General features: G+C 58.1%; 1 protein-coding gene and 1 long non-coding RNA gene across 5 annotated transcripts; one reads left to right on the plus strand and one right to left on the minus strand.

Moving 5' to 3' along the window:
- Positions 1 to 1,900: 1,900 nt before the first annotated feature.
- On the minus strand, positions 1,901 to 17,855 carry GRK1 (G protein-coupled receptor kinase 1). 4 transcript variants are annotated; one of them, XR_008424035.1, is made up of 8 exons: positions 17,011 to 17,855; positions 15,573 to 15,700; positions 12,664 to 12,821; positions 11,868 to 11,951; positions 9,004 to 9,128; positions 6,910 to 7,111; positions 4,159 to 5,858; positions 1,901 to 3,846 (listed from the first exon to the last, which is right to left on the minus strand). XR_008424035.1 is itself a non-coding variant. In XM_019443819.2 (7 exons), the coding sequence occupies exons 1-7, from the start codon at positions 17,707 to 17,709 to the stop codon at positions 5,560 to 5,562; spliced, it is 1,695 nt and encodes a 564-aa protein (XP_019299364.2). In that variant the 5' UTR covers positions 17,710 to 17,855; the 3' UTR covers positions 1,901 to 5,559. The 4 variants fall into 4 exon arrangements, 1 of the variants encoding a protein (XP_019299364.2); XR_008423980.1 differs by having other exon boundaries at positions 1,901 to 3,101; positions 3,188 to 5,858; XR_008423990.1 differs by having other exon boundaries at positions 1,901 to 2,285; positions 2,864 to 5,858.
- On the plus strand, positions 8,430 to 15,671 carry LOC109264026 (uncharacterized). Its single transcript, XR_008424093.1, has 4 exons — positions 8,430 to 8,507; positions 10,398 to 10,458; positions 14,795 to 14,998; positions 15,073 to 15,671. It is a non-coding gene; the product is annotated as an uncharacterized LOC109264026 (long non-coding RNA).
- Positions 17,856 to 18,337: the final 482 nt, after the last annotated feature.

The raw sequence follows: 18,337 nt of genomic DNA on the forward strand, positions 1-18,337 counted from the left end.
GCTGGCTCAGTGCCCTCGCCCCGCGCCCCGCCCTCCGCTAATTCGCGCCGCATCTGCACACACATTTCGTACGTAACTCCTCCTGACATATGGCGGCCACGGTGGCCATGGCGTCCCAGCCGCGTGCTGCCGGCTCCAGGCGGGTTCCCTCCCTCTGTCCTCATCAGGAGAGGGGATGGGGAGGGGCTCATACCCGGGGGGCGGAGGGCGAAAGCTCAGGCCCACAGTCAGCGCCAGGTCACGGCCGAGGGCAGGTGGCAGTCAGGACCCACTCAGCTTCGCGGGCCGTGGGCGTCCCTTGTGGATGGGCCTTGCGTCACCGGGCTGGCTCCTTCATGCCCTCCTCCCAGGGCCGCGTTCCTCTTTGCCGGCCAGCGGCCCCTCCAGCGCCGGCCTGGGTCACCCGCAGTCCGGGGCCAGCCAGCTACGTCCCCCTCCCCACCCCAGTCTTCCTCGGTGCGTCCCGTGTGCTGCACGCGTTCCAGCGTCCTCACAGGTGGCGCGGGGGGAGGACGGGAGTACACCGCATCCGGAACCCGTGTCGGCTTCCTGCCTTCCTGAACTGGGAAGGTGGCTTTCGCTCCCAGGCCCCCAGGGCGACACGCAGTCCCAGTCTGAACTGTCCTGTGCAGGGTTGGGAAGAACGAGTGAGCCATCAAGGTCCCCGTTGCCTTGGGGACCTACAGGAATGAACACCAGCCAGACCCGCTGCCAAGAGCCCACAAGACAGCCCCACCAGCCCCCGTGTCCTCCCTACTAACCTGAGCCCTGTTCGTCCAGGGGCTTCTAGGACCCTTCACAGAGGATGAGCAGGAAAAGGGTTTAATCTAATTTACAACGACTGCCAGGTCATCCAAGGACATGGAGGAAGTGTTTGCTAGCCCAGGGGGACAGGTGTCTCCCAGCACCTGACACAGATGTGGGCACAGCAGGGCACGAGAGGGGCATGGGACAGGTCTGTCCCTGGGGCCACACGCAGGCCACCCGTGGAGAGCAGAGCACAAACAGGAAAAAGACAGAGTGCCGTGCTTCTCTGCAGCACCTGGTATGATACTCAGTACATGCAGTTCCCGCCATGCACAGCAATATGTCCTGCCCCGGTCTCTGTCAGCCACCGTGTCCGTCAGCACTGCCCCGCATAGCATCTAGTCCCCCTCATTAAATCCCAGGGCCGGCCCAGGGGGCCTCTGTCCAAGGCAGCCACAATGCCACTCACTTAAGCGGTGTCTCAGACAAGTGTGTGGTGCAGGTTTGGGAGAGAGGGGAACCAGACCTATAAAAACTAACTACTGAGTAGCAGAGTAAAACCACACTATCACAATGGTAGGGGACCAGGTTGAGGGGTGTGTGTCCATGTGCTCAGGAATTCTCAGTCTGACAAGTAGAGACACTGCAAGCAATTTTTATTTTTTAAATATTTTTTAACGTTTATTTTTGAGAGAAAGAGACAGAGCGGGAGCGGGAGAGGAGAGAGAGAGGGAGACACAGAATCGGAAGCAGGCTGCAGACTGCATACTGTCAGCACAGAGCCCGACGCAGGGCTCAAACCCGTGAACCTTGAGATCATGACCTGAGCCAAAGTTGGTCGCTTAACCCACTGAGCCACCCAGGCGCCCTGCAAGCAATTTTTAAATCTGGTAGTCATAAAGAGGTGAGAATGGAAGTAAATTGTGTATGTGCATGTGTATATCATGGGTACGTGTGTATCTGCACAGGTGTGTATATGTATGTGTGTGCGCGTGCATGTGTGTATGCATATATGTGTATGTGCATGTATGTATCTGCACAGCTGTGTGTGCATGTATGTGCACATGTGTGTGCATAGATATGTGCTTGTGTATGTGTGTACATGTGTATCTGCACAGGTGGGTGTGCATGTATATGTGTGTGTATGTGTGTGCATGCGTGTGTGTGTGTATATGTGTGTTTGCAGAGGTGTCTGTATAGGTGATTTTGAAAAAAAAAGAACGTAACCAGCATTCATATTATAATCCAGAATCCATTATGTTTTCCCTTTTTGTCTTTTTCTGCTTGAATAGAAACTGCATTTTCTTTTTTACAAACAAAAGGTCGTGCTGAGTTCTGATCCCAGTACCCCCAGGGCCCCTCTGCTGCCTGGCCTCCTTCCATCCTTGGGAAAAACCCAGTGGGTGCCATCTTCACCACGATGTATGTCACACCCCATGACAGTGAGTCTCACCAGGCTGTGGCCAGGGTCACAGATGCCCAAGTGCCAGGCACCCTGCGGCAGGGGTCCAGGCCAGTGTCTGAAGACCACTTGGCAGCTATGGTGTGGGACAAGAGGGGCAGCAATGAAGGCATCTCTGTAGGGGAACCTCATCGGCCTAGTGTGGGCAGCCCCCAAGCCAGAGACAAGCCTGCAGGCTAACTAGATCCCTGACGGCCCCAAGACCCATGTCAGGGCCAGCCCCGCGGTCCAGGCTGGAGCTGGGGGGAGGGCCTCACGTGTGGGGGACAGCTAGCCCCCTGGGAGGGTGCCAGGTTGGGGGACTGGGACTGGAAGACCACCCACAGCAGAGATCCCCCGAGACTGTGAAGAAACCACTGGCAGGCACTGACCCTTCCCCCGCCCGCCACCGCCGGGACCCCCAGGAGAGCTGGGGGAGGGATGTCCCACAGGAGGTCGCAATTTCCACAGGCACTGGGCATCCTAAATTAGCGCCTTGAGACCACCGTTCAAGTGTGTGCAGGGTCGCCTGTAGGTAGGGGAGCAGGGGGCAGGGGCACTGAGGCCAGCTTGAGTTTTATGGGCTTGGGAAAGACCTCTTCCGATGACGGGGAGACCGCTGAAGTCACAACTATGCCTGACAGACCTGCTGGTTCAGAGGAATTAGTTACTTACACGTGAAGCATTTCAGCAACAGGCGCCAGATCACAAACTGGATAGTTTGGGACACGCACTAAAAACAGTATTTGCTGTTCATCTGAAATTCAAATGCATCTGATGTCCTGTGTTTTATCTGACCATCTGGCCATCAGACGCAGGCAAATGGGCCCCCCTGGCAGACGCCAAGGGGCTTCAGGCCAGGCCTCCATCCACACAGCTGCTGGAATCACTCTTTGTTCAGGGCCATGAGAACCTAGAACAGATTAAATGGGTTTATAAAAGCCAGAAACAGGTCCTTGTTGCACCACAAGGTAGTGCAGTGACACATATGGCCATTACCTAGCCCACGTGCACCTTTCTGGAAAACAAAGCAAGACTGGGTGAGGGTGATTTGCCCGCCGACAGCCCCATGTCCCTGGTCCTGGGTGCCTGCAGAGATGCTCCAGGTCACACACCAGAAAGCGCTGGGCGTCTCTCCAGGCCCTTCCAGAACAGTTTTTGCCTCTGGCGGGCCACACGCACAGCCAGGAGAGAAGGATCTTTCTGGTCCAAGGGTGCTTTAAAGGCAGAGGCTTCATGTCATACGGTCCTCTGAAGCACAGGCCGGATTTTCTCCACCACCTGGCTGGCCTCTGCATGGCCACACACGACACGGCCCTGTGCCAGGCAGGCATGGGGGCCAGAGTGGCAACCCTCCACAGCTGTTGGCTGTAGGACCCACTGGTCCCCTGAGGGCAGAGAGCAGAGGACTGCACACGGACTTCTGCAGGCAACAATCCCCCCAGCACTCAGTGTTGACAGTCTGAGGGTAGGAGCACCCCAACACAGGGTTGACAGTCTGAGGGTGGGAGTTACTTGAACACGAGGATGACAGTCTGAGGGCAGGGATGCCCCAATATACTTGGGATTGATGGTCTGAGGATGGGGGCACCCCGTGAGGGTGGGGGTTCCCCAAACACTCGAGGATGATAGTCTGAGGGCAGAGATGCTCCCAACTACTCAGTGTTGACAGTCTGATGGCAGGGGCACCCCTGAATACTTGGTGTTGATAGTCTGAGGGTGGGGGTGCCCCAAACACTTGGTGTTGATAGTCTGAAGGTGGCGGTTCCCTGAACACTCAAGGATGACAGATCGAGGGCAGGGGTGCCCCAAACACTCGGTGTTAACAGTCTAAGGGTGGGGGCGCCCCAACACAGGGTTGAGAGTCTGAGGGTGGGGGTTCCCCGAACACTTGAGGATGACAGCCCGAGGGCAGGGGTTCCCCAAACACTCAGGGATGACAGTCTGAGGGCAAGGGGGCCCCTGAACACTTGGTGTTGACAGTCTGAGGGTGGGGGCACCCCAATACTCGGGGTGGACTCTCATGAGGTAGCTGGGAAAGGAGGCAGTGACCCCAGGACATGTGCTAAAACTAGGTAGGACTCCCTCTTTTGCAGCCCCTGGCAGGACCCAACGTCAGCCCCACTTGACAGGTAAATGCTGTGGTGTCTTCTGACACTCCCAGGGGGAGTCTTCCCACGTGACCCCCACACGCAATCCGGCATCTCACAGCCACGTCATGTGGCTCTCTGCATGGACCAGCATGTGACACAGTGTATGAGTTGCAGGGACTCAGAAGTTATTTTCTAAGGAAAAGCAGACCCTTCTGGAAACTTCAGGCCCTAAATCTCAGCTCCTCCCCAGGGGCTCAGCCCCACCTGAGCCCCCTGGGCAGTCTCGGGTTCCAAGGCCAATGCCACCAAATCCCAGCCCAGGAGTGAACATCATCTAGAGGCCACTACAAAGACTGTGTTCTTCCAGGCAGGATGCACGTGGGGATTCTTGGGGTTAAAGATGAAGCTGGAAACACGGACACAGTGAACACGGGGCCACAGGCCAGAAGGAGGGCATACTTGTGCTCGTAAGGGTTAGGACCCCAAAACTCCAGTGCTGTTGCCTCTGGGGATTCCGACAGGGTCTGGCCCTAGCCATCGGCCAGAAAACCCCATGTTGCAAGACCAGCCGGCCCCAAGCTTGCCCAGGACGGGAGCACGGGAAAGGGCTTTGCCAGGAGGCAGAGTCCGGTGGTAAGCTGTTGCTTGGGCCGGAGAACGGCACACCCAGATGCCATCGGCTGGAGATGTTCTCAGGACACAGAGAAGCTGAGGGGGAGGCTGCTGCCGTCGCCTTCATCCCCAGAGCCCCCGTCCTCCCTCCTCTGGGACACTGGGCCACAGCCTGGGTGACGCAAGCCCTGGGAGACTGCGCCCCCAGCGCCTGGCAGATGTCAGCATGTCCAACATGCAGGTGGTGGGTATCTCAGGCCCTGGCAGCAGGCAGGTGGCGGGGGGCACAGTCTGGGCATGAAGGGGGGCACCAGGCCTCTCCACTGGTGTCCGTGAGCCTGCGGGCCATGCTCTGCCAACTCCTGAGCCAACAAGGAGAATGCCTCCCACCTGGGAAGGTGCAGTTAAGGTGCAGGAAACATATACCAAAACGCCAAGCAATGCTTTGCCCGGACGGCTGACCCGGCTGCCGGCGGGGACGTCCGCAAGAGCCCTCGAGTTACGCATCGTGGGACGTGCCATCTGAGAACCACGGTTGTGTCTCTGAGTGAAATGGGACAGAAGAAGCAGACTATTTACGGGCTGGGCTCCTGAGCTGGGCCGGGACATCTGGCCACTCCTTGCCTTTCTCTGGTGGCTCACAGAGGCCTTCTTGCCCCTGCACACCTAGGAAACCAGACACATCCCGGACTTGGACGCGGGGGCTGCCTCCTCCATGGCAACCCCCTTCATGTCGTCAGGCATCTGCCCGTCAGAGCGCCAGACGTTCAGCTCCGCGAACACGCCCGTCTCGATCATCTCCTCCTGCCAGGGAATGGGGCAGTTGCCGGTCGCGAACTCCTGGAAGAACTCGGCATCGGCTTTGTCGAAGGCCACGCCCTTGACCGTGGAGAAGGCGCCCACGTCCTGGATGTTCTTGGCATAGACTGTCCTGGAGTCTGGGACGAAGGGGGGTGTCAGCATCCCTGTGAGGAGACAGAAAACAGGGATGCGAAATGCCGAAAACAGAAGGAAACGGCCGTGTGCTCAGCGAGCAGGGCTGCCCTTCCAGGGGTGTCCGAAGGCTCAGGACGGGTGTCCGGGTGCCGCACAGCACGCTGGGCGGGTGTGAGGGTCTTAGCGTCCAGGCAGGATGCGCCTCCTGGGCGCCCATGGCGAAGGAACAGCCTGCTCTGGTCTGTGTCCTCACACCTGCCTCCCAGGGGGCTTCCTTGTCTGCAGGTGCAACACCTCAAACCCAGCACGGTCAGGCTGAGCATCTCGATTTCTTTCCAAAGCCGGCTTGTCTCCCAGCCCGCTCGGGAGCCGAAGTCCTTCAGTCACCAATATACAACACTAGCCACGTGACCCTCGTGGCCGCACCACCCGCCCTTCCCTTCAGTGTGGGCCCCGGGCTGGGCCACCTGCCAGACCGGTGGCGTGGCCAGAGGAACCCCCCCTCCAGGCCCCAGATCTCCTGGCTCCCATCTTCCCTACACCAGGACCACCTCCCAGCCATAGAGCCCCCTCCCTGCAAAAGCAACTCCTCTCCTTTGGGCATCTGACGCTTGGGGCTCCCGTGGGGAGTCACGGCTCACACGCCCTACCATAGGCTTGGGGCTGGGGCTGCATCTGCACACGCTCACCTACACGTGTGTCCCACAAGGGACACCTGACAACACAGACTGACTGAAGGAACAAGGTTCTCCCAAGACGATGGCTTGAGGGATCCTGCCTTGTCTTGGATCAGGGGCTCCTTGAAAGTACAGGGTGTGGAAACCCACAAGCACAGGGGTGGATCTTCAGTTCAAAGGTGGGCAACACCCCAAGCATCCCACCCAACACCAGCCCGAGAAACCTCTGTGTGGACAGAGAAGTGGGGACGGTGGGTTAGTTGGGGACAGGAGGCCACGGGGCATCTCTGCTGGCATCACCGCAGAGCTCAGGAGGTGCCAACAGGACAGGCAGAGCAAGCAAGGACCTCCCGCCGGACCTGCCCCCTGCGGCCCCCCAGATCCAAAGGCGAGAGGACAGTACCGGCCTCCAGCTGTCTCCAGTTAATGTCCTTAAAGAGGGGGTTGGCGCGGAGCCCGTCACAGGTCCCGTCTCTGAACCCCAGGCGCTTCTCAGGGTCCTTCTCCAGCAGCGCCTCGCAGAAGTCCTTGCTGGCCTGGCTGAACTTGTCCAAGTACTTGACGGGCTCAGAGAGGACCCTCTGTCTGAGCTCCTTGTTCTCTACCTGCACAGGGGATGCGCCACGTCACGTCAGGCCCGCGGAGCCCGTGCAGGCCAGCATACCGCCCAGGAAGACGCCAGCCCAAGGTAATGGCTGACCCTGCATGTGTGGTCCCCGGGACCCCCAACGGTGTTGGTCAAGGTTGGGGTGCTCTGGTTGATGCTGCGGTGCCTCTACATAACCATTCCTTACCCACTGTGAAAATGAGAAAGGGAAGGGAAGGAGCCAACTTTGCAGACAGAGCTGGCAGAGACCTCCTGACTGGGTGGAAACTGAGGGTGAGTTTGAATCCGCTTTATGGAGTATAGTTTCCACACCACAGGACCTCATTCCCAGTGACCAGGGGGCCCTACGATGACCCCAGATACGCCCTGTGCCCTTTGCAGCCTGTCTTCCCCTCCAGCTCGGCAAACGCTGGCTGTGTACTCTCACCACACGTTAGATCCGCCTTCCTAACACTGTGCAGACACAGGCTTACTCTTCGTTTGCCATCGCAGGTCTGACGCCCAGCTGGCCACGGGCCGTGGGACACACAGTGGACCACCGTGGGCCCACTGCACACTCTGTGCCTGACTCGTCAGGCTCGCACACACGGAAAACAGGGCCTCTGGTCAGGGCCGTGGGGTCAGTGAGAGCTCTGTGCTGGGGCCCCCGCTTTGTGCGGATCCCACAGCACTGGCTCTTCTGCGTGGTTGCAAGTCAGGAGAGAAAACGAGTTAGTAGCGATCAGGGCGGCCGTGCAGAGCCACAGAGCGGCCGGCTGTGTTAGCTGTGAGAGGACTCTGTTCCTGGAAGACTGGGTGTCTCAGGACCAGGGTGACCTGGGGACGGACACGTTCGGGACCCCGGCAGAAGAAAGTGAAGGGTGTGACCTCCAGGCAGGCACGGGGCCGCCTAAATACTGCTGTTCCCACCAGGCCCTGGAGACGCCTCCTGCCCGCCCTGCCTCCTCAGCCCCGGCTCCCCACGTGCCCAGCGGCCCACCTGCCAGAAGAGGCTGGGTTTCGAGCAGGCGGCGAGGCCCCCAGATACCATCTATGGGGGACGCTGCAGTGTTTACAAATGGCAGCAGACTTGCTGGCACCACTTCCCCAACAGCATTCACTCCTACACGTCTCTGTGACATTTTGGTGATTCTCACAGTATTTCAAACATTTTCATTATTGTTTTATTTGCTATGGTGATCAGTGATCACAACCTGCTGAGCTCCCAGTTAGCTGTAAGTATTTGTTAACTAAGGCATGTGGACTGTTTTGGACGGAAAGCCACTGAACACTCAGCCACCTGTAGCATGTGGACATGTGACACACACTGGGAAACCAGAAAGTTCACTTGACTTGCTTTACTGTGGCATCTGTTGTGTCATGGTGGTCTGAGCTAGGCCCCGGGTGTCACTGAGGTGAGCCTGTGTTTGTGGTTTGGGTGTGTTGGGGTAACAGCACCCTGCAGACTCTGGGGCGGACGGTGCAGGAGAGAGCGTGGGGGGCCAGGGGCAGGGCACAGAGACGCGAGGCCCACTGCCCTCTATTCAGAGAGGTTGCAGTGCTGGAGGGGGCAACAGTGAGCTCTCTGGTCTGCCGTGGAAGGCAGGGGGGGACGAGGCCGCACCCCCATCCCTTTTAGACCAGCTTGGCCCCAGGTGGGCTGAGCGCTGCTCGTGGGGAGGGGGATTGGGGAGGCCCAGGCACGGCTGGTCCTGAGACACGTCTTGTTGTGGGGAGCTCCATGACACAAGGCCACCACATCCCCTCCCCTGCCCACGAGAAGCCTAGTGCCCAAGATCTGAACAGCACCTCCCCCCGCCACAAGCAGGGTCACCGTGGGGCAGCTGCAGGACACCTGCTCCTACGACCCCCACGAGTGGGCTGTCACAGGATGACAGAGTGACCTCCTACCTTCTCCCCGCGGGCGCGGAAGGGTCCTCTGGCCGCGATCATCTCGTACAGTGTGACCCCCAGGGCAAAGTAATCCACAGAAAAGTCGTACTCCTCACCCTGCAAGAGCTCAGGGGCCATGAAACCTGCCAGGCAACAGCGCAGACTCAGACTCAGCACGTGGTGGCAATCACTCACCCGGCCCCAGTGGGCACGGAACCGATGACCCACGTGCACAACCACAGGCTTCACACGCAGACCTTCCCTTCCGGGCTGCATGTGCAACAGCACTCCCGGCCCATGGCCAGTAAGTAGTTAGAGCCCCCAGGTGTCACAACCCAAACTCTCTGGACACTGACAAGTGTCCCCTCCCGGCAGAACTGCCCCTGCTTGAGAACCACTGCCGTCCACATCACGTGAGCTGTGAGGCCCCATCTTCCCTGTGGCACATCACAGCAGATGGGCAGAGTGATGGTCCCTCAGAACCGCAGCAGACAGACCTCTGTCCCTGAGACCACAACAGAGTGATGGTCCCTGAACACAGCAGACAGACAGAGAGGTGGTCCCTGAGACCACAGCACACAGAGAGTAACAGTCCTCGCTTGCCACTCAGGTACAAGTGTGACCTGTGGGGTGGTGGGTGTGTGTGGTCAGAGATAGGCACTACCAGTTGATTCTGGAAAAGGGCACAAAAGGATAGAGTGAGGCCCAGATGTTCCAAATCCAGATGCCTACCACTGCCCCACCTGTTCCCATGTCAGGTCAGCCACATTTGGGAAGTTGGGGCCACATGGGGGAGCCCCACATTGTGAAGGTCCACATCCCTGAAAGCAAGCTCTGGGCCTCCACTCCCTACCTGCCACTGTACGGAAGCCAGCCAGCACATGGGAAGGGTGGACAGGCCAGTTTCTGGGACCCACGGTCCACTCCCCGGGGACCAGGGGTCGGTGCTATGGTCTAGGTGCAGGTGGCTTCTGTTCCTGACCGCTTCAGACATTCCAAGGGAAGCAAAGCTAATGTGTCTGTTGATTTCCTGTCCCTCCAGGCCCTCAGTATACCATGTTCACGGCCAGGTTCCAATAGGTGGTGTGCTCAGCAAGGCGGGCAAGCTGATGTGACCAGAGATTCACCTGTTCCTGACAGGTTACAGGAGTCAAATCCCACAGACCCTCCGGGACCTGACACCCCTTCACCCCTTTGTAGGTCCTGCTTTTCAGGAACTGAAAAGACTCCAGACTGCTCAAATGCTATAAGAAAGATGTGTTTCACTGGCCACAACTTCTAGGTTGAAACAAGGTCTAGGAGAAAGGCCAGCCAGGCCACAGGGAGAGGATCAATTTCTGAGCAAACACCCCAGTGGTGCCTCTGCTCTGCTTCCCAACTTGGCTTGGGTGACACATCGTTTGTATCCCCAGGACCTACATGGCATCCATGAAAGAGCAAGCACCAGTGAACATTTGTCACCTGAATGCACAGGTGAGTGAGTGAGTGAGTGAATGAGTGAGTGAGTGGGCAAATGAATAAATGAATGAGTGAACACTCCACTGTCTAGTTACTAATTCTTCCCCACGTTGACCCAGCCCCACGTCCATGGGGTCGGAGGGCACGCTCACATCTCCTCCACGCAGGGGTCACAGCCTGCTGACTGCGGCCATAGCAGGCAGGGTGGAGAGTGGCTGCTGGGGAGGACCCAGCAGGCGTCACCCCAAGCTCCACGGTAACCTCTGCTGGGCCTCTTTGTGGGTCACACCCTGCCCCTGCCCCCAAAGGCACAGAAGACGAGACCCTCTGCTCAGAGAAGGGCCGCGGCCACAGGAAAGCCTGTGGGGCCCTCTGCTGGCCGGCGGGGCCCTCACACATGGGCCTGGATACCACCAGGGCCTGGAGTCAGACCACTTGGAATCCAGCCTGCGGTGCCTTATTCTCCACAGCCTTCTCCTAACAATGTGAATCACCCCAAAATATGTGGGATGTTTCCACTCACACACTCACACTCAGGGCTGGAACTTCATAGACTCTGGCCAAGGACCTGGAAAACTCAAGATAGGACCTTCCCTAAACAAAGCCACAGGTGAGGACAGACCCACCGTGGCAGCTCCTCCCCAAAGCCAGATCAACCCAGGAGAGGATCTGCTGAGGGTTCCTGGACCTTCCGGGACAGGGTGGGGCAGGGGGCTGACCCTCAGGTGCCCCTGGCCTGCCGGCACTGAGCTCCCCCTGCAGCTTGGGCAGCTGTGCTATGCCCGCCCCGCCCCTGTTCCCGTTCCCAGGGTCTCCTGGGTTCTCTGCAGGCCTGGGCTGGGGGACGTGGGGGAGCAGCAGAATGTGTTGTGCACTGCACGCACATACACATGCGCACACAGTGCACACACACTCATACACAAGCAAACACGGACACACGTGTGCGTGCGCACATACACAGCCACGCACACACACAGGACGAGGGCAGCCCCCTCCCCTGAGGCCACCCCGCCTGCCTCACACCCTACCCAGGGCTCCCTTGGACAGCGAAGGCCCTGGCCACACTGCGGTGGGGGCTGGGTACCCCTCGGGGCTCTCCCAGGCTGCCTGCCTCGGTGGGGGTGCAGCCGGTGATCCACTGAGCGCAGACCCTCAGGGTTCCAGCCAACATGGTCGGGCTCCCCTCCAGACAAACACATTCCGCTGATGTCCGGAAAGCCACTGAAGGCAGAAGCTTCTATCTCAGAGGGTGTGACACGTCCGGACCAGCAGGCGGGAGGGGTCATCCCTGCGGTGGGTGCAGCTCTCGAGCTGCCGGGCATGCCTGCTGGCCAGGCCCCGTGGTTTTGCTATTCACTATGACAGATGGGGACCCCCACGAACCCCTAGGCCCTCAACCCCCACCTTTGCCCTCAGGTGCTAACCTGGGGTTCCTGCATAGCCCTTGGTCTTGGTCTGCCCGTCCTTCAGCTCCACGGCCAGCCCAAGGTCAGATATTCGGATATTACCTGAAAGCAAACATGGACTGAGGTCACACGCAGCTCCACAGAACAAAGGCGCCTGGTGTTCCCAAGCCTGCAGGAACCAAGGGCAGTCTCTGCTCACATGCGCACACACACACAAGGGCACACGTGTGCCCACGGGCACACACTCACAGCACAGGCCCACCCCAGGGTGCCAAGGCCAGACTGCAGGGGTCCCAGCAGATCTGAGGTTGTGAGTGGGGGCACAATCCACCCAAACCCCATTTTGAGAATGCCCACGTTTGCATGACTTGGTGACACAAAGGGAGGGTATCTAAGGGACATGAAGGAAACCTAGATCTCAATGTCGCTTTCTGATGACAATCCCATAAAAGGCAGAACGAGTGACAGACCGAGGATTTATGATCAGGAACAAAATGTTAACCCTTCACCAAGAGTTCCACAGTTAACTCCTGAGTTAACTCCCTGTAATGCTTGGTGCCTAATTATGTACCAAATTTCAACTAAATCCATCAAAAACTTTAGAGACAATTGTGCAAAATGTGTGAAATGAACAACAAACTTTAAGATGTCTTTGGTGCCGTTTAAAGTTATAACACTCATCAAAACCGGCCCATCTCCCTACCAATGACCTGTCCGGCCACAGAGGAGAGTCTGGCGAGGGGAGGTCTGGAGGGGAAGTCAGGACGGAGATACTGGGAAGGGGGAGGGCGGGAGGGGAGGGAGGCCACCTCACCGTCATCATCCAGAAGTACGTTCTCAGGCTTGAGGTCTCGGTAGACGATGCCCCTCTGATGTAGGTGCTCCAGGCCGCTGACAATCTGGGCTGTGTAGAACACGGCACGCGGCTCCTGGAAGCCAGGGCTCTCCTCGTTCACGTTGTAGATGTGGTATCTGGGGGCAGACCACGCAGATGCCCATGCTTCTCCGGCACAACAACGTGCCCCCAGTTTCCATAGGAAGTAAGATCTCAGGAAACAGTGAGAGCCTCAAAATCCTGTTTTGTGTCGGCAAAGTGGTCATTGTGGGGCCTCGGCACCAGCCCTAAGAGCCTGCAGTGCCACCGCCATGGGGAAGGGTAGACAGAAGAGTGCACGGCTGTCCCTGCCTCCCCCACACTGGCCTGCAAAGCTGGAAATGGACCCCAAAGCCATCTCACCCGTGCCAGCCAAGGGAGGAAGGGCAGAGGGCGGTGAAGGAAGCCTGTGTGAGCGGCCTGAGGACTCAATACGGCGCCCGGGCAAGCGTGGCAGCCACCTCACCAAGCCCACGCACGCAGGTTCCTGGTGGGCCCGCGGGACGGTCTCCTTCCTGGCTCCCTCCTCCCCATCTTTCCACTATCACATCCTGCGCAGAAGCAAGAGCTAACGACCTACCGATAAAAGGAAACAAACTATTTATACCAGATAGCAACCAGGGAGAGGCAGACTCAGAAAACAAGAGAGGAAACCTCACGTGAGCCAGACCATGAGAAAGCCAGGACAACAAAATAAATGGCGTTTACATTGCACTGGTATCATAATATAGTGTTGTGCACACAGTAGTATAACGTAGTGTAGTGAAGTATAGTACAGAACAGCACGGCACAGAACAACGTAGTGTAACGTAGCGTGGTACAGCATGACGCGTGTAGTAGGATGCAGCGTGGGAGAGTTGAGCAAGCATAACGGAGTAACGGAGTATAACGTAGGATGGTGTGGCGTGGTGTGGTATTGTGTAGTGTGGTGTAATACAGTATGGTGTGGTCGTGTGCTGTGGAATATGCAGCGTAGTACAGTGTAGCACAGTGTGGCACAGTATAGTACGGTATGGTGTAGCATAGAGTAGTATAGTGGCGTAGAGAGCCGCACGGTGTAGTATGGTGTAGTGTAGTGTGGTGTAGTGTAGAAGGTGTCGTGTAGTGTAGCGTAATACAGAGTAGCATAGTATGGCGTGGCATGTTTTGGCACAGGGTGGTATACGGTAGTGTAGCAGAGAATGACACGGTCGTATAGCGTAGTATGGCGTGGTGCGGTGCGGGATGGCGTAGTGCGATGTAGTACAGTATAATATAGAGAGGTGTAGTATGGCATATCATGGCATGGGGTGGCATAGTGTAGTATCGTATAGTACAGTGAGACGTATCATATCACGTAGTAGGTTGTGGTCTAATATACTGTGGTATAATATAGTCGAGTATAGCGTAGCACAGTATCATATCATGCAGTGTAGTTCAGTGTCATATGGAATGGTATGGCGTGTATCACACTACCGTGCAGTACAGGTATAGTCTGGTCTAGTGTGGTTCACTCTGGGGTAGAGTTGGGTCGTTTAGTACGGTACAGTACAGTGTCACGTAGCGTGCTATGTTACGGGAGTCTAGTGCAGCACAGTCTAGTACGGCATAGTGCCGTAGTATGGTGCAGTGTGCTGTAGCGCGGTATGGTGTAGCGTGGTACAATGTCACATAGTGTGGCACGGTGTGGTGTAGTGCAGTACACAGCAGTGTAGTGTGATGCAATACAGTAGAGTAGAGCAGCACAGCAAAGTAGAGGACGCTGTGCTGTAACATAGTATAGCATAGGGTAGTATGGCATCGTATAGTACCGTGTAGAGTAGCACAGTGTGGCATAGTGTGGTAGGGTGTAGCACAGGACAACGTAGGGTAGTATGGTATAGTGCGGGGTACCACGGCATAGCACAGGACAGCATAGTGTAGTATAGTGTAGCACAGGACAGCGTGGTGTAACGTGGTGTAGGATGGTGTAGTAGAGGACGGTGTGGTGTGTCCAGTCCAGTCCCGTGTAGAGCAACGAGCTTAGGACAGTGTGATGTCATACAGTAGAGTGCAGTACAGCACAATGTCATGACCTTCTCTGCGCTTTCAGTCACGTTGCCTGTACTTCCTCTTCCGTGTGGCCTCACACGGGTTCCTTACTCAAGGCTCAGAATCCGCACCTGGGAAATGCGGCCGGCAAACACCTGACGGAGCTTCAGTGGCGACGAATCCAGCAGGAAGAATGAAGGCAGAGGGTTTGCAGGCAACACCAAGAGTGATGGCCCTGTTTGTGTGCCACGTGACTCTCCCGCAGGTGTGTGACAGTATTAACTTACTCCCCACAAGGCCCTGAGAACACTAGTGTTATTCTTCATCCCCATTTTACAGACCAGCATGCTGAGGCAAGAGCGGGCAGGTTGCCCGACTTGCATCTGGGTCTTTCCCCGCCGAGGGCCAGTGGTCTGACTTCCCACGGGAGCCCGGAGCCAGGCTGTCAGGCCTCTGGCAAGTCCAGGCACAAGACACGCTGACAGCAAAGCCACAGCTCCTGAAGTCGGCCACGTCGTGTTTCCGGCTCTGCCGCCATCCCCAAGAGCAGGGCCCTCGCTCACCCTCCGTTCATCTGTCCCCCCCAACTAGTGCTTGACCCACGGCACCTGTGCCCCACGCCCGCCGCCACACAAACCCCACGTCCACCGGCAACTAGAGAGCCGTGAGCCACCTCCCCACATCCCCGCGTTTCACCGCTTGGAGAGTCGGCAACCAGGGGCCAGAGAGGAGCATGTTGATGGGGGGCAGGACTTCTCCTCGGGTGTTAGCATATTCTGTGCAGGTGGGACAGCCCCCAGGGCCCCAGGGCCCCTTCTCCAAGCCTGCCCCCTGCTTACCTCAGGTCGCCTCCATTCATGATAGTTATCACCAGACAGAGGTCGGTTTTGGTTTCAAATGCATATGCCAGCGAGACTATAAACCTGCTGTGTACCTTTGCTAGAATCTTCTTCTCTACCATAGCACCCTGAAAAACAAGATCTCGAATAAGTACCCAGGTTTAAGCGGGAATGTGATGTCACCATAGAAGCCCAAGCCCCACAAGCCAGAAAACAGAAACAGAGTTACAAACGCATTTGAAGCAGCTTGCGCAACACAAAGCAACCACAAGTAACCTACACACGTGTCTCATTCGCCCCATCCCCAGAGACAAAGTCCAGAGGACTCGGGCTTCCTGGAGCCTCCGGGAGGAGGCGGGAGTCAGACAGCCAGCCTTAAAAACGCCAGGTGAGGATCCGGCATGTCTGTGGCTGCCTGTTCGAGGCTTTCCTTCCAGTCCTTCCTTATGTCCAACCGGCTCGCCCCCTGCCACCCTGCCCTCCTCGCTGGGCCCCGGGGCAGCAGACGGCTGGGCACCCACCCTCGTCTGTTCATTTTCTATCTTCATTTTCAAACCTCACGATGTGCACTTAGAATGTCTTTTAAAGTTGCATTTGGGCAAGGAAAGCAGAGTTCCTTTTCCAAGGAGGCACCCTCGATGGTTCAGGAGGCCCCTCTGCACCCACGCTGCGTGGGCAGGTTCTGGGTTTGTCCTGCCGAGTGTTAAGTTCAGTGAGGACCCTGAACTTGGGACAGAAGACACCATCGGGTGAGACCACGCCTGCTTGCTCCCGCAGCCCCAAGTGGGGAGCGCTGGCAAGAAACGCAGGCACCCTTGGTGGCTGCCGTTTACCCCAAAAAGCTGTGTCTGCTCTATGCAGCGGGAGAGGACAGGAACCAAGCGCAACAGGAGATGAGCTCAGCTTTCCCTGTCCTCCCTACAGGGAGTCTGACCCGAGCTGGGAACAGCAGACCCCAAGCGGCACGTTGGCTCACCTGAGCCAGGAAAACATTCTAGTAACTGCCAGCTCTGGCTGGACCCCCCATGTGCTCTGTCTGTCAGGGCCAAAGTCAGGGCCCAAGTCAGGGCCCGAAGAGCCCCAGAAAGCCAGATTAATGGGTCAACAGCCTCCCTCCAACACCAGCTCCTATATTTCATGGTGTTGGTGAAAACAAGAAGGCCAGCGGGATGCACGGTGCCGTCCACACCAACAACACAAAGCCCCCCTCTGAGGAGGGACCACGGCGACTCGCATGTGTGTGCAGAGAGCCGGGGCCGGTGGCTCAGAGCGGCCACGCCGAGGCCCGGGCCAGAGGGGGCCTGTGCTCCGCTTGGGGCGAGAAGGCTGCTCACAGGGAGGGCCCAGCGTCCCATGTGGGGCTGGACGCGGTCCCAGGTGGCCCCCTGCAGGTCTCGGGGCGCTCCCTCCTGCCCGATGTGAGCGGCCGGCTGCCCACCTGGTACCCCTTCCTTTTCTTGAGTCTCTTTTTGTTGAGCTTCTTACACGCATACAACTTGCCGGTGGCCTTCATCTGGCAGGCAGACACCTCCCCGAAGCCGCCTTTCCCCAGGACCCTGAAGTCCAGAAACCAGTCCTCCCCGGTGGGCTGGGCCTCCAGCCACTTCCACTGCAGGAAGCGCTGGAAGTGCAGGCTGTCCAGGTACTCCTGGAAGGGTGCCTGGCTCAGGTACACCAGGGTCTCCTGCAGCAGGGGCCGGAAGAGCCCATCCCCGCCCGCCACGGGCCCCTCCCGGGCCTGCGCCACGGTCCCCTCGTCCAGGAAGCTGCAGAAGAGCTCGGCCTGGGGGTCCAGGTACGCAGCCAGGATGGCGCGAGCCTTCTGTGGCCGGAGGTCATCGTCAGCGGTGTCGTAGTCCTCGATGTCCTTCCAGAGCTCCAGAGCCGGCGCATGCCTCTGGTCGGCCCCCAGGAACTGCTGGAACAGCCGCTTGCCGATGGGCTGCTCTGAGCACACACTCAGGAACGCCAGGTCCAGGCTCTCCCGGAGGCCCTGGCACTTGGACAGCGGGGGCAGCTTCAGCTTGGCCAGGTACTTCCTGTCCCGAGAGGATGGGCCGCTGCTCCCATCAAAGCTGCCCCGGGCAGCGATGAAGGCTGAGTTGGCCACCACCGTCTCCAGGGACCCGAAATCCATCCTGGCGCTGGCCTCCCACCGCGTCGGGCACGAGGGGCCTGACCTGCCGCCCTGGGTCCGTGCCCCCTGCCCTCCCCAGATGGCAGGAGTCCCAGCAGGTGTAAGGGTGACTGGAGGCCGTGCCAGGAGCCCAGGGGACCCAGCTGACGCAGCTCTGGCCAAATCCCAGCCCGGGGTCACAGAGCAGGTGCCAGAAAAAGACAATCCCCTAAGCGGCTTCCAGTCGGATTAGACGGTCCGTCCTCGGGGCTCCCTCCTCCTGAGGGCCCGACAGAAAGGACAAACCCGGGCCCCGTTGCATCTGGCTGAAGCTGCCCTCAGCCTAGGCAGGCGGGGACACGTTTGTTTTCTCTAGACAACAGGAGACCAAACAGAAGGCAGAGGGGCCCAGGAGAAACCCTGATTTAGTAAAGATGGCTGGTGGTTTTCCCACTATATTTCATTTTTGTCTCAAAAAAAAAAAGCAAGTGGGAAGAAAAACAGGTGATCATAGAAATTCACATAGAAAAGGCAGTGAGAGCTCACAGGAGAACAGCCTCCTGGGGTGTCCATGGTTCCCCGCTGGCAGGGCAACTGTGGCTGTGTGGGGACCGGGCCTGACACGGACAGAAGCCTGCCCCCAGGTCAC

This window comes from Panthera pardus, unplaced genomic scaffold (assembly GCF_024362965.1).
Source record: "Panthera pardus isolate Hobbes unplaced genomic scaffold, ASM2436296v1 HiC_scaffold_1, whole genome shotgun sequence".
NCBI lineage: Eukaryota > Metazoa > Chordata > Mammalia > Carnivora > Felidae > Panthera > Panthera pardus.

Coding starts and splice junctions, on each gene's coding strand:
- GRK1 (XM_019443819.2), bottom strand. CDS start 17,709: ATGGATTTCGGGTCCCTGGAGACGGTGGTGGCCAACTCAGCCTTCATC. Junction 12,822..15,572: donor ATGAATGGAGGCGACCTGAG/GTAAGCAGGGGG, acceptor GTCTGCCCCCAG/ATACCACATCTACAACGTGA. Junction 7,112..9,003: donor TCCGCGCCCGCGGGGAGAAG/GTAGGAGGTCAC, acceptor TCCCCTGTGCAG/GTAGAGAACAAGGAGCTCAG.